Source organism: Parasteatoda tepidariorum, unplaced genomic scaffold (assembly GCF_043381705.1).
Source record: "Parasteatoda tepidariorum isolate YZ-2023 unplaced genomic scaffold, CAS_Ptep_4.0 HiC_scaffold_1143, whole genome shotgun sequence".
Classification (NCBI taxonomy): domain Eukaryota; kingdom Metazoa; phylum Arthropoda; class Arachnida; order Araneae; family Theridiidae; genus Parasteatoda; species Parasteatoda tepidariorum.
The window spans coordinates 1,165-16,800 of NW_027261342.1; the positions used below are offsets into that span (position 1 = coordinate 1,165).

At 30.5% G+C, this 15,636-nt stretch overlaps 1 protein-coding gene across 1 annotated transcript; it reads right to left on the reverse strand.

The window, feature by feature from the left end:
• Positions 1-1,626: 1,626 nt before the first annotated feature.
• LOC107453607 (adhesive plaque matrix protein 2) lies at positions 1,627-14,593 on the reverse strand (the record flags this gene model as incomplete). The annotated part of the gene is given in 7 exon segments (XM_043056776.2): positions 1,627-1,749; positions 1,843-1,965; positions 3,233-3,343; positions 6,381-6,632; positions 8,874-9,128; positions 10,370-10,615; positions 14,563-14,593. Coding segments are annotated over 7 exon segments (1,141 nt in total), but the record flags the coding sequence as incomplete, so codon positions are not given.
• Positions 14,594-15,636: the final 1,043 nt, after the last annotated feature.

Here is a 15,636-nt window from a genome sequence, read left to right on the forward strand (position 1 = left end):
ATACTTGATGCATTAAAAAAAATTTAAAAAATTAAACAGCTTTGCCAATATTTTGACACTTAAAACCATAGTTGCCAAATATATGGTATAAATACAAGTTTTATTTATTTATTTATCATTGACGCTAAGAAAAATTAAGATTTTACTTTTAAAATCAGTTACATACATGCCATAAGAATACACTGTCAGTAGGAATTTTTTTTTCAAAGATAATATGAGTTGGTTCTTGCTTAATAAATATTTATATTATTACCATACAGTATGGAAATTTTACGATATTTTTTTTCCTCGTGTAATAATAAAAATGTTCTTAAGTCTAAAAACTTCAATATTTACTTTTAAATTACAAGGAGGACTTTTTTTAAATTCTAAGAATAATTTTTAGAAGAATTTAGAATATAATTTTTGAAGTGAATAACGTACCACTGTCTTATTTTTATTTTCTTAACTGAGTGACTTAGAAAGAAAATTTTTGTTAAAAAACACAAATTTTCAATTAAAGTAAGTCTCTCTTGACAACAGTGTATAAATACTATCCCATTTCTCTAGGATCGTTTTTTTTAATCCTTTCAGCATCTTTTTCTTTTTAAAAAATAATAGTTATTGAAAAAATGTGAAAAAAGTTAACACTCGATTTGAGCTGTATGTGAGTTAGTAATAAGGGAAAATTGCAATTCTCTCCCCCAAAAAAAGCTCAAGCTAGATTGACAACATGATAACCTATACTCAGAAAAAATCCACTAGATTATGAAAAAATTTATCTTTTTTGGGGGAGCTTTATTGAAACACATAAAAACGTTAATTTTTATGTGTTTCAATAAAGCCTACAAATATCTCTATCTGTTCCTTTTTGATATGAAACAATTCGTTCCTACTTGATATAAAACTATTTGTTCCTATTTGATATAAAACTATTTACTCCTTTTTGATAAAAAAAAAACTATTTAATCTCATTTGATATAAAACTATAAGTTTTTATTTGATATAAGACTAATTGCTTCTATTTAATATAAGACTACTTACTTCTATTTTGATATAAAACTATTTACTCCAATTTGATTTAAAACCATTTATTTCTATTTGACATAAAACTATTTATTCCTATTTGATATAAAGCTATTTATTCCTATTTGATAAAAAATACTATTTGTTTCTATTTGATATAAATTTATTTGTTCCTATTTAGCGTAAAACTATTTATTCCTATTTGATAAAAAAAACTATTTATTCTTATTAGATATAAATTATTTGTTTCTAATTGATATAAAACTATTTGTTCCAATTTGATATAAAACTATTTGCTCTTATTTGAAATCTATTCCTATTAATTTAAAAACAATTTATTAATATTTATCATAAAACTGTTTATTCCTATTTGATATAAAGCTATTTATTCCTATTTGATAAAAGAAAAAAATTTGTTTCTATTTGATATGAAATTATTTGTTCCTATTTGGTACGAAAGTATTTACTCCTATTTGATAAAAAAAAACTATTAATTCCTATTTGATGTAAAACTATTTGTTCCTATTTGATACAAAATTATTTGTGTCCATTTTGATACTAAACTATTTGTTCCGAATCTACATCATTACGAAATGGAAGGATATTAAATAATTTACATACTGCAAGTTTTATTGTCCTCATTTAAAATGAAAGACTCTGAATCACATTTGCAATTGAATCCTTCTTCTGATAGACGACATTTCTGCTCACAATCGTTGAATGATGGAAATACACAAACCGCATCTAAATGAAAAGAAGAAAAAAAAACATATTTTTCAAAAAATCTTCATATCACCGTGTGGAAGTGTTATGATTCTGTTACATTAATGCTATTACTTGCACAATGAGCTCCATTGAACGAATAGCCTTCTTTGCAAGAACAATAAAAATCACTGATTCCTTGTCCTTCAGTACATATCATATCATCTATAGGGCATGGGTTGGCAGCACAGAAACTTGCTGTAATAATTTTAAAAAAAGTCACATTAATCAATCTTAATATTTATCGCATTATTAAGATTCTTATTATGTAAGATAAAATACCACTTTATAAAATATCAACTGAAATGTACTCTGATTGCACAAAACTAAACTTACTCTATATTTTTTATCACTCATAATTACAACAATAGGAATGTTTTCTACAATATAAAGAATACATTTGACATTGTATATTTTCGTTACAATAGTTTTTAAAAAAAAAAAATTTAATTTTTAATATGACTAATATAGCAAATGAGAGCATTTTTTAAGCTCTAATTGTAAAAAAAAAATCTAGTTTGTTAAAATTTTTCATCTCAATATATGTATAGGGTTTCAGCGCTGTGAAAAACTCTGCCTAACAAGGCTTATTTATAGCCATATCTTCTATACAAGATTGTTTCCTACTGTTTATAAATGTAAATAAGAATTCGTAATCACGAACATTAATTTCTTGTGAAAATAAGCTAAGGAAGTTACTTCTAGATTTTCTTTCGTTTCCGGTATACAAACAGCTCTGATCATTGAACATATAAACATTAATAATTTAAGAAAAGACAAAAAAAACTGATATCAATAACTGAAAAACCGATATCAATATTGTTATCAGTCTTTCAGCTGAAGAGTTTTTCCATTCGAGCAATTTCACTTAGACTTATTCGTAATAATAGACACTGAAGGACTGGGTTTCGATTCTCAGTGGTGTGGCTTGAAGCCTACTCAGCTTCAGACCAATGAGTACCAGCTTGTCTGAGAAGTAAAAGCGGCCTGTGCGTAATCCTGACCATATTATCACAATCATAGCGTTGGGCTCGAAATTATAAAGCCCTAACCCATTGATTGTTCGATTTATCTAAGAGTAAACAGTCAATTTAAAAACTGGTTGTTTCTTTATTAAGAATGATAGGAAAAATTTTTAGTTTATTTGTAACCAAATCTAACCCTACTAAATGCTTTGTCATTTATGAACTTTGGCAGTTAATAATGCGTTATCTCTTTCTGAAATAGACTTACAGCAAAATATTTTGGAAATCGATTTTTTTATATTCGAATTTATTGAAAGACGAGTCTCATCAGATTAAGCGATTGGGTTAAACTTCATGAATCCATTGCGAGAAATACTTTATATTAACAACCGACATTTAATTTTTAATTTCACTACCAATGAAGAAAACTTTCCTTAAGAACCTGAAGGTTCGAACAATAACGAATTTATTAATATATATTGTACGAAAAAAACACCTACCTTCACACTTGTTGGTGTCATTATTTCTTTGAAAATTGTCTTGGCAAATACATTTGCTGTTGACGCATTGTTCGTTTACACCACACATCATGATAGGACAGAAATCAATCTCTGAAATTTGAAATATTTAGCATACAAGCTCAAATATTCGATGGACTTAAATAACCCTTAAAACAGAGTTATAACACTATTTTACGACTTAAAATAATTTATTTAGCATAAGTAGCAATAAAAACTAGAACTAAGACAGACCTTGACGAAGTTGGTATGCGAATCTGGATAGTTTACATTAAACTTCTTAACATTAAAAATTGCTAGCGAGTAATTGGATTTTTCTTCAATAATTTTCTGCGTTGTGTAATTTTAAAAATATTTTATTTATGGAGGAAATTAGTTTTTTTAACTATGTAACAGAAAAAATCGAAATTAAATGTAATTTTTAAACTAATAAGTATGTTGAATAAGATTTTTTGCGCTAAGTAATGGATTAAAATAAAGCTCAATAAAAAACGAATGTTTAATTAATTATAAAATAGATTATTAGAAATAAAGAAAAATTAAAGCAAACTTGAGAGATTTGTTGAAATTTAGAATACTTTTCAATGTAATAACAATAACAGAAAATTATAATTTTCGACTAAAGTATACACTACACCATATGCAGGGGGGGGGAAATCGGTTACCTCGATTTCAGCGAAATTAGAGTTTTCCTGTAAAAACTCAGAATTACACAAACTCTGAAATACGTTTTACCAGTCAAGAAGAAGAATCTACCATACAGGAGTGCTGTAGTTGATTAGTTTACGACTTCTGTGTGGATAAGTTTGTTTTATTATACCTGCTCTCTAATATCCTTTGGTTTTAAACCCCTATTTATTAGTCATTAGAGGAATGAAAATTAGTTTTAGCCTAGCTAATTACACGCTTTTAAACAATCATACCCTAACAATTAAAAAGGATTTAGCCTGATAAGTAGCACTGGTAGTGTAGGGGAAAAACTGGGTACTATCAGCTCTGGATCCATCACCCTTGATCTGTGTTGATGCTGATCCCACAAAAGCTGGGTGCAGTAGAGGAAGATAATAACTATATTCAATAATGAACAAAGGCTTTAGGCGTCCTATAGGACAAAATTTATCATCCTCAAAGCACAAAAAATCTTTATATTTGTAAAAGTTTTGAAGACCTTCCGCACAAAATTGTAGTTCGTATTTAGATATAAGGAGATCTCTACCATTTTCGTTTGGAATAAAAACATTTATAAACGTTCTATTTTTGTAAAGAATTTTGGTCGGGCCTTCCGAGTTTCGGGCACCCGGAAAATTGCCCCTCTCTTACTCCTCCCTCTTGATTACGGCCCTTACTGCATCACATGTAAATTAAATGCATATATTTCATAAATTATCATAAACGATAGAAATGCCAGCTACTTTTTCACTGAAACTCTAGTATTTCTAAATTTCCCATAGAGTTAACATGCATGCCAGTTTTATCCCATCAATGGGGTAAAGCCGGGTAGTTTGACTTTTTCTAGAAAAGAATCATACATTAAAAAATTAGTTCATCTATTATTTTTTGTGAATTATGTATTGCATACAACTAAGCAATTTATATCTAGGTCAAGGAGTTAAGCTCCAACAGGCTTTCGAATCTTCGAACCCCACCTTCTCCTACATATTATAAAAATGGTAGTAAAAGAGAATGTTAAGCCTTTAGAGAATTTGATAACAAATCCATCTGGAGATCTAAAACAGCGTAAATTATAAAATAATCTTCATTTTTTATGCTTCATTTTTCTTTTTTAAAAAAATCATATAAATAGAACACACTTTTGCTTCGATAAATTAAATTGCATTTTTTGTGTTCCCAAGAGTATTTGAGAAATAATGAAAGAGATTTTAAATTGAGGTTATTGCTAGTTAGAATTTTCTTTTTCATAACTTTTAACGGTCCGGTGTGGCAGTTTTCTTGGTTATATATTCTTTGTGTAATAACCGCGCCTGCTAAAAATTCACTCTTTTTGGAAGCATTTCTTCTAGTGCTACCTAAGTATAAGTTCTAATATATTATTCTTTACCATGTTAATGATTCAAAAGTTTATATAAAAAGCCACTTTATTTCAGCTTTCTCGCTGTGAGGCTTTAAAGAAATTGGCAAATTTAGTAAAAGTTTTTACATTTTTAGTTTTTAATTGTCTACCAATCTACAAAATATTTTCAAAGGCATAGTAGTTGGCAACACTAAAAAATATAAAGTGGTGGTCACAAATATATTAAAGGATCAATGTTCTTCTCCCTTTCGATATCATTACTAACACGTCGAATGCCACGCTAATGGCTTGCTCGTCTGGCCACACGGTAAATAACTACAAACTAAATTTGCAAATATTAGACAGATTTTGCTAGTTTTTCAAAAGGTTTAGCATGGCATATTTCAATAAATGGTGAATTATATAAGCCTACAAATTGCTTATAAATAGTGATGGACAAAAATCTACTAAATTGAATTTATTAAACCAAGAATTACAATTAACTACCACTTTAAAATATTCATTCGTGTATATAAATAAAACTATTTTTGTGTGTTCTATATTGTATTAATTTCTTGAAATTATTTTAATAACGATAATAATATAGAAATATTAAAATTTTACTCGAATTATGTGTCTCTAATAATCTTGGATTCGCCTGTCACCGGTGACCCCCGTAGCGCTAGGAGCAAACTCAGTGCCAGTCACCGGTGACCACCATGACATTCAATGCTTTAACATTTTCCACGACCTGTGAGATACGTTACACTGTGTTTTCTAATATTATTTTTACCTTATTTAAATGATGCTCAAAATTGACCTTTATTTAGCTATAAATCTGTGTTTGATTTTAGTACTGATATAATAACTACGTTCTCTTTCCTGACGTTAGTATTTCAATTCAGATTTATTCTTCTAAATTTTTGGTACTATCTAAATTCCTACATTTCGTATTTAAAAAAAACTGTCATGGTTGTTTATCTGTATTCTTTCAATAAGTAGAACAGAATAAACGAAAATAAAAAAAAATGCATAGTTAATAAATCATTAAATTCAAACACTTTTCGTATTCGAATACCGAACGTTAAAGTGAATTTAATGAATTCAATCAATTATTACCAAGACAAGTCCTTTTGCCGAAATCATAGTAAAATCCTTCTTCACATTGACATTGAAATGTTTTTAATCCACTGTTGCTTACGCAGGGAACATTTCCACAAAGTACATAACCACCTTGAAGGACACAGTAGTCTGGATTTTCACACCGTTCACCAGTGTATTCCTCGGAACAGTTACAATGGAAAGTATGATTGGATCTACTACAAAGGCCATCATTTGCGCATGGATTTGGATAACAAGGAGGAAAGTTTTCTGCAAGAAGAAACAACAAGATCAATTTTACTGTAAACCAAAACAGCTTTTTCATTAAGAATAACTATGACCAGTTTTGCCATATTATTTTGAAGCCTCTGCAAGTTTTGAATGACCGAACGAGGCTTTGCATACATAGCTTAAAAATTTGTCGAAATTGGCTCCGGAGATGGTATTACACTGATGGAAAACAATTCTTTTTTCCATTGCATTGGATTTTTGAACGGATCATAGCTATTTAACATCACTGATTTCAAATCTGCAATCAGTTTCACTCAAGAAGCTAACGTTTTTCTGCAATTTAATAAAATATTCCTAACCCGGAATTTCTAAAATTCTTTCCAGCGATTGTCTCCACTTCTTTGATACGCCAGTGGTAGAAAGAAGGTTGTTGAACATTTCAGTTTATGATGCGATTCATCAAGGTCATGTTTGTTTTTTTTTACTCAATATGTTATTTTCAAAGAAACAGACAAGTATACATGCATTTATATAAACTTATACATCCTTTATAAGCTTGTACATTCAGACGAAAAGTAAACTAAACTAAAAATACCATTTGGAAACAAATCTGAAGCTTTCCGGACAAAAGTGCTTTCAGATTTGTGCAATTCCGTACGCGAAATAGGTCAAATCAAATGTATGTGTAAATGCACCGAAAGATTTGTTCCCTAGTGTTATCTAAGGACTTAAAAAGTCTGGCTAAAAATAATGATTCGACAAAAAATCTTATAAGGACACAATGTATGGGAAATACACATGCATAAAAGATTTGTGAATTCTGATTTATTTTTACATTTTCCTAAGAGTGTGCTTGTAACTAATAATAACAGGAAATAGTCTTCTAAATTTAATACTAATTTATTCTCGCCAGAAAATTAGAAATCAAGTAAATTATCCGTACCGAACAATATCACGTGATGTTATTCTGGGTTAATTTTGCCATTGAATATGTCCAAGAAATTGTGCTTGTTATCAATATGTTGCGAAATCCAATTAAAAACTAAAAACAATTAAAAATTGTAATTTTTTTTTGTTTATTTTTATGTGATACAAAATATTTGACTATCGGGACGCAATAAGAAGTTAAATAGTTACATTAAATTCCAAAACTGAGGTATGTGTGTTTTTTAAAAATAAAATGATATTTTTAGCTTAAAATACTAATTAGTTATCACTTTTTTTTATTTTCTAAAAGAACGCTTCCATTACTGCACTAACGGGGTAAAAAATTCGGCGAGCATACATCAAAATTTAACGACTTATTTCAATCAAAATTTAGTGAGCACTTCTGTTTCAATTCTCTAAGAATAGGGTTTTTTTCTCTGAAAAGCTCGGGAAGATATGATTGCTCAAAAATCTTCGTGTTTCATCAGTTTTGAAATTCTTTCGTCAATCAAAAATTAATTTCAAGATTTAATACAATTCGAAAGATGATAACCACTTCCAAAAACGGTCTTATTCGGTTATATGTACGAGTATGTTATAAATACCACATCTATTCCATCAGTAAGTTAATAATCGGCCATAATTGTAACCACAAATTACTCTCCCAGTAAATACAGAAATAACATTTACCAGCCGTTTTAAATGCCTATAGAACGAATGTCATGCAAGTCAAACAGCTCTTTAATGTGCAATATGTTCAATTAATCAAAATTTGCCCCAAATTGCTTTTAGGAGAGCTGAACGAATTAATTAATCAGTGGTTTCAAAGGTTTGTATTGATTAAATACCACGAAGAATAACTGCTCTTCGATGTGGGAAAGTTTAGAATCACTAAACCTTGCACCAAATTACTCATACTGTAGCTAAAGGAATTACATTAGTCATAGGCTTCATTTCTTTATTAAACCAATGCCAAGACGAGCAACAATTCTTTAGAGTACAAAAGGTTAGGTGCATCTATAACTGCTTCCACAATATTTATTACAATTACATTAACCAGCTGTTTTAAATGCTCACTAAACCAATGTCAAGACGAATAACAACCATTTAGTGTGCAATAGGTTAGATACATCTAATTTATTCCACAATAGTTACAGCAGTTACATTAACCACAGTTATAAATGCCTATTAAACCAATGACAAGACGAATTACAACTTCTTAGTGCGCAAGTTCAGACGAATAAAAACTTGCTCCAAGGTTTTTATAATGCGGGGTATTAATTCGATTTTGCATTGTATGAATTTTTTTATAAATCTTTCAATAAATAAATCGAAAAAGAAATTGCTTCTTACTTCGGCAGGTGCGCATTTCAGCATCCCAGTAATGTCCATCAATGCAATCACAATAGGATGAGATTTCTTTAAATTTGCAAGTTCCTTTATTTCCACACTCCGTATCATTACCATGTCTATCGTAGCACGTATTTTCTTGCTTGCAGTCCTTATCCAAATAATGACCTGAACAATTGCAGGAGTAGTCACCAGAGGGTAGAATCTCACACAACCCATGGTTTTTACATGGGTTTGGAATGCAGGGAACTTTTTCATCTGCAATACAATAAATTTATGTAAAAATTGAAACTTCGCACTCGTACTTTTGTCGGCTAATTAAAACACTTTAACTTTACAACTCGTATTTTGTTACTTAATTTTAGATACTATATCTAGCAATCTTTTAATAAAGTGGTCTTTTAATATTAACCAATAAAACTATATGTCAGGGATGGCAACTGCTCTGCTCTTAGAAAAAGATTTCACAAATGGTTAGCAAATTAATGTTTAAAGATTGCAGAAAATGGTGCATGCAATTTAATGAGGGATACTAATGAGAATATTTAGTGCAATTATATTAGGTTTCATAATTTTTATCAGGTAGTAAAATTTATGTTTTATTAAAATTAGTTAAATTTATGTTTTAATTAAATTAATTAAAATTTTGTTTTATTAGCTTAAATTGAAAAAGTTTAATTTGCAATAAAGTTAAATTGTATTGTATTATAGAACCAAGCAGGAGGTGTATATTAAAGAATTGTTAGAAACATAGAGATATGAATTAGGCGTTTCAAATAAAGTTAAAGTTTTAATTTAGAACCCTGGTTTCATATTAAAAATTATAACAGAACGAATAGGATAATAAATTAATCGTATCGTTTAAAATATTAAACTTTTGTTGCGTTGTATAAACATAAAACAAGAATTATTTGGGATAATGGTCATTTTAAACATCGCTTTTATTGTTAGTTAGCTGTTAAAAAAAATAACTTTTTATTTAGCATACAAGTGCTTATTCCATACATTAGCTTAGAATTTTTATATTTTTATTTAAAAACAACTGTGTAAGAAAGTGGTAGGATTTTTTTTGTCTCAAATATATATTTCCATTTGTTAGCAAATTTGAAAGTGAAGCAAAAAAATGGTTATCAGGAGGAGTAAAATTCCTTGCCTAGTTTTCCCTGTCAACAAATCGAAATTTACTTTAAATTTGTGTAAAAACCTCACATTTTCATAAACTATAACTTCATACTATTTTGGAATAGTACATACGTTATTTTCCTAACCTTAAAATATGTTTTCAGGGAAACTTTAGTCCGATTGTTAAGTTAGACTTGAGTGTTTCTCTTGTAAGTTAGTATTTCTGCTATGTTTTGAAAGGTTATTCTTCCATTGACGCTTGCAGTATAAGTATCATTTAAACAAAAATAAATAAATAATTTTCAAAATTTAAAGTCAAATTCGACTTTTAATGAAAAAAATCATAATTGATTTCAATAAATGTTGAAAAATATTACCTTCACAACGACGTTCCTCTTCATTCCAATATTTTCCCTCAAAACAAGTACAAATCTTTAAGTTATTCTCTTCTTTTCTTTCGCATCGACCACCAGGACAATCATCTCCATCGCCACAATTGTTCTTAATACTGCAAGTGGATCCTTCATATCCTTTTGGACAATCGCACTTGAAATCACTATCCTTAACAATCGTGCATTCACCACCATTGTGGCAAGGGTTGGGAAAACAAGGTGGTTCAGAATCTAAAAGGTAATGTAACGTACATCTAACATGTTAAAGACTTTATTTCGAAACAATAATGAGTTACAGAAAAATTAAATAATAATAAAAAATAGAAGTATATAATTTTTCGTTTAATTTATAGTGTCTCTCGTTTTAGCTACCACACAAAACAGGATTCCCTCGGATGTAGAAATATCCTGTAGTGGTAACGAAGAAGGAACAAATCTCAAGTGCGTAGCATTTGTGACCACCATTTTATTTTGTGAAGATCTTGTAACGATAATATGTATGAAAACTCTAGTCTTTCAGAAAATTAAGCAATTAAAAACTTAAGAATTTTAGCTATTCAAAAAGGGTTAAAATTTCGATGGTAAAAATTAGTTGTGACAGACGCATGTCAATAAAAATTCAATGCCGCATTGAAGTAAATAGGAGATAGCATTTTAGGTCTAATTATCTTAAATATGACAAATATGCCCTAAGTGCGACACAAAAAGGAAATCTTCAGATTTGACGTAAATATTTCAAAAAATATAACCCGCATCAAAAACATTTTAATATATTCAAACTTCTGGGGGTACTGGATTGGAGATCGATAGCTCTCTCATTCAGGTCAAAATTACGATCTGTGGATGAATGAATGGATATATAAATGGATCCGCCCTACAAACAGGTGTGACGTATGGTATAGCAGAAGTCGAATTCTTGGCCATAGATTGCGCCACTGAAATTCAAAAAACACACACTCTGCCTTAAATTTGCTCGGTTTCATTCAGCAGGCTTGCCCGTGAGTCAAGTGGCATTAGCACCAACGAACCCACCACATTTTAATCTATGAATGTTCTTCAATCAATTCTCTAAAAATGAGCAAAATCTCATATAGTTTCATGTAATGGTTTTTCAGTTATGTCAGTGAAAAACACGATCGCTGATAATTCTCTGAAACGGTGATGACGGCTGCAAAAAAACGATTATTTTAATATAGGAAGGCATACCCTGCAACTGCTACGGAATTTCCGTAGTTTCAAAAATCTTCTTTTCAGACGGTAACAAAATTAATGTCTTAATATTTAAAAGAAATTCATTTTAGCGTAACTTGTCCACTATTACCAGAGATGCCAACTTGCTCCGGACAGCAAATATATATTTTAAAGTGGTGGTTTATCATTTGTGATTCCTGGATTAATAAATTCAATTTAGTAGATTTTTATCCACCACTATTTCTAAATAATTCGTAGGCTTATATGATTCACCACTTTATAGTACATACGTTATGCTATACCTTTTAAAAAACAAGCAAAAATAGTCAAATATTTGCCAAATTTATTTTTTTGTTATATACCGTTTTTTTAATTATTTTGGCGTGTCCGGAGCAGTTGGCATCTCTGTATTACTTATAAAATTGCAGACCATATGGCTTGATTCTTAAGTTCTGATAAAAGTTTTATGAGAGATCCATTTGCTTGGTTCGCTACCACTAGAAAGAATTATTTTCAAAATCCTCATAAGTTGGAGGTTATGTAGGAAGGTAATAAAAAGTGCTGTTAAACATTAAAAGTAAGTTTAAAATTTAATTTTGTCTTGTTCACGCACTCTTTCAATCGTACAAAATTTTTATTTACTTAAAAATTGAAGTAAGTGTCTTCAGTATGTAATTAAATTGATAATTGTTTTTCAACTTCATGCAACATTCGCTTGTATTAGAAACCAAACTGTATTTACCGATTCATTGTTGCACTTTTTAAATTCTTCTTTTTCATAACGGAAAAGCGAGGGAGTTTTGAAGACGAGCTAATTAGCGTCTTATCTCTCAATGTTTGATGAAACTGGCTCGTTTATAATCGGAAACGGGAGATCCATAAGGAGCGATGAACCAATAGACTTTTCAATGTCAAGGAAAGGATAAGATTCAAAGAAGATATGAGAATTGAGAAGTAGATGTCTGATATGATACTTTGGCATACTTTTGTTCATTAAAAAAGTAATTCTCTATAATGTTATTTTGTCTTCTAAAAAGAGAGAAAATAAATTTTCATAAATATGCCAAATGGCCAAGCAAAATTTGCCGTATAATGAAAACCTTTGGGAGTTCATCATCGACCTCCCATCCCAGCTCCCCTGTATTTAAGTTGTGTGGTATTAAATTGTGATTATGTGAATGTGTTTTTTATCCCAAGGTGGGCTTGATTTTTTTCGGGAACGCATCTGGACAATCTTAGAAAACAAGATGGGAACCAACGAAACTCTTCTGACAGGCGACCTACCGGTGAATCAAATTCGAGCATCCTTATTAGTTTGATTCAAAATCTTAAGCTAAATATTGAAACGTTAAGTAAAACGATAAATAATTTTCTGGGAGACGTAAATCTGCTTAAAGAAGATAATAATCTACTGAAAAGTCAAATTAAACATCTTAATTATGCAAAGATGTTCGAGAAAAGGAAACGGCAAGTGCGCTTACCATTTATAGTATGTCTACTACTTCTGAAAATAGAAAAAGAAAAAATGGTATAGGAGCTTGATTCTAATTCTTCCAATGAAACTATTGTAAAACCAACTACTGAAATTAATTCCAATTCAGATTCTGAAATACATCATAATAAAAAATTGAGAACTGCTAATGCAAAAGACGTCAGTACGATTCAGTCTTTGGAATAAACTGGTTCCGCCTACTTTTGACGAAAAGATAACATTTATGAAGATAACGACTGCAAGGAGTCAGAAACTGAAAACATGGAGCGAAAAAATAATTTTTAATTACCTGCTATCGAAAGAGATCAGAATACCACCAATACTTATTAAAAATAACAACTATAGATAGAATGAAATAAATGATTTACTCAAAAAACATGATGTTACGGGAATCACCGGTAATATTCCAGATGACCAGATAAATTTAAAAGTGGATGGTATAGAATTCTATAGCTTTGTCACGGACTTAATCCAAAAGTTAAATATAAAATATCACACGTTCCAATTAATGGAGGAGAGACTCTTGAAAATAGTCTTAACACTTTCACGCCGGGGTGACCCACCGGTGGGTCACGCTAGATTGTCTCATCGGGCGGCGCACAGAAGTAAAAACTAATAACAAATAAATTTCATTTTTTAGTTTTTTTCCGGGAATAATAAAAGTCCATAACTACCAATTGTTTTTAACGGATGCAATTTTTATATTGAATTGCTTCATCGCCGTGATAAATTTCCTTGCAGTGAATTGTTATTGTTGAGAATAGATTAACTCTTCCCGAATATTATCTAATATTGAAATAGTTCTTCTACCAGTATTTTCTCTTTTCCGTCCCGCTTTCAGGCGCAACACCCGGTGTGAACGTGTTAAAGAACATACCAGTTGAGTATGAAGAAGCTGATTTTTTTCTGATCTTGCGGCGTATGGTCTTTCACCAACACATGTCAAGCAAATGGTTAAATACAGGAATGGCCTTAGAATTAACTGTCATTAAACGTAGTCACTCTTCCCAAAAATGAACAGAACAGAGGTATTTACAATCTTACAAGATTAAGATATCTTATCATCAAACTTAAGAACTATCGAGGAAGGCGATGCGTCACTCAGTGCTTTCGCTGCCAGCATTTTAATCATGTTCAGCAAGCTTGTAACCACGACGCAAAATGTTTAAAGTGTAGAGAGAACCATCTTTCATTCCAGTGTGCTAAACCGAAAGATCAACCGGCAAGGATGGCTCCCACCCAGCAAATTACAAGCAGTGAGTCAAATGTACCCAATTCGAACCTAAACCCAATTGCAGTAACTATACTGAAAACAATGCCATCTACAACAACAGAACAATCTCAACTAAGTCCTATGCTGCTGCTCTAACAGAAAGCAAAATACGTAAAATCAAAAACATCACCAGTCCCAGTACAGGAGACTACTTTTTCAGCTATGAGCGTCACATAAAAACGAAACGAAATCGACTTAATTTTGCATCTTCCTTGACTGTACCTGTAACAGGTTTGATACCCAAAATTGACATGATAGTCATCAATAAATAGGAAAGGCAATCACATCAAATTCAGATGTCTATTTTTTGATAGTTTTTTATTTTTTTTATTGTTTTCTTATTAGTCATTGCGAGTTTACTTGTATCCTTCAACTGTCTGGACATACTCGTAAAAAAAGTTTTTTTTTTTTGCTATTTTGTTGATTGAATAGCAAAATTCGCGTATCAAAATTAATGTAAATTTAATTTAAAGAAGTTAAAAGTTCAAAATATTTTTCAATTTAGAAGGTATGTGAATAATCAGAAAGCACCTGGTCAAAAATTATTTAACACTTTCACGCCGGGGTGACCCACCGGGGGGTCACGCTAGATTGTCTCATCTTGGCAGCGCACTGGAGTAAAACCTGGTAACAATAAATTTCATTTTTTAGTTTTTTTCCGGGAATAATAAAAATCCATAACCACCAATTGTTTTTAACGGAGGCAATTTTTATATTGAATTACTTCTTCGCCGTGATAAATTTCCTTGCAGTGAATTGTTATTGTTGAGAATGGATTAACTCCTCCCTAATATTTTCTAATATTGAAATAGTTCTTCTACCAGTATTTTCTCTTATCCCGCACCAGTATTTTCACTTTTCCCGGCGTGAACGTGTTAAGTATCATATTTTTTTGTGACACTTTTAAAAAGTAGGTAATTATCCATTTTATGCAAGTTTTGCTATTTAATTCGTTACCAGTTTATTAAAACTTATTCAGAAAGTGGTTGGCATCCCTGCGTTTGTCCCAATTACCAACCTTATCGATGTGCGACAAAGCGTTGAATTGTTTTTTTCGTCCTCCGAATTAATTTGGTTGATAACCCAAGATACAAATATTGAGATTAAAATATTTCAATGGATACTATTTGTTACATAAAGCACACACCGTCGTATTTGATTTGAATACTAAGTGGCAGGTGCACGCAATTTCAATATTATAATAACCAGAGATGCCAACTGCTCCTTACCCGCCAAAATAATTAAATAAACGCTAAATGGCTAGTAAATACAGTCGAACTCGTTTATAACGAGCTC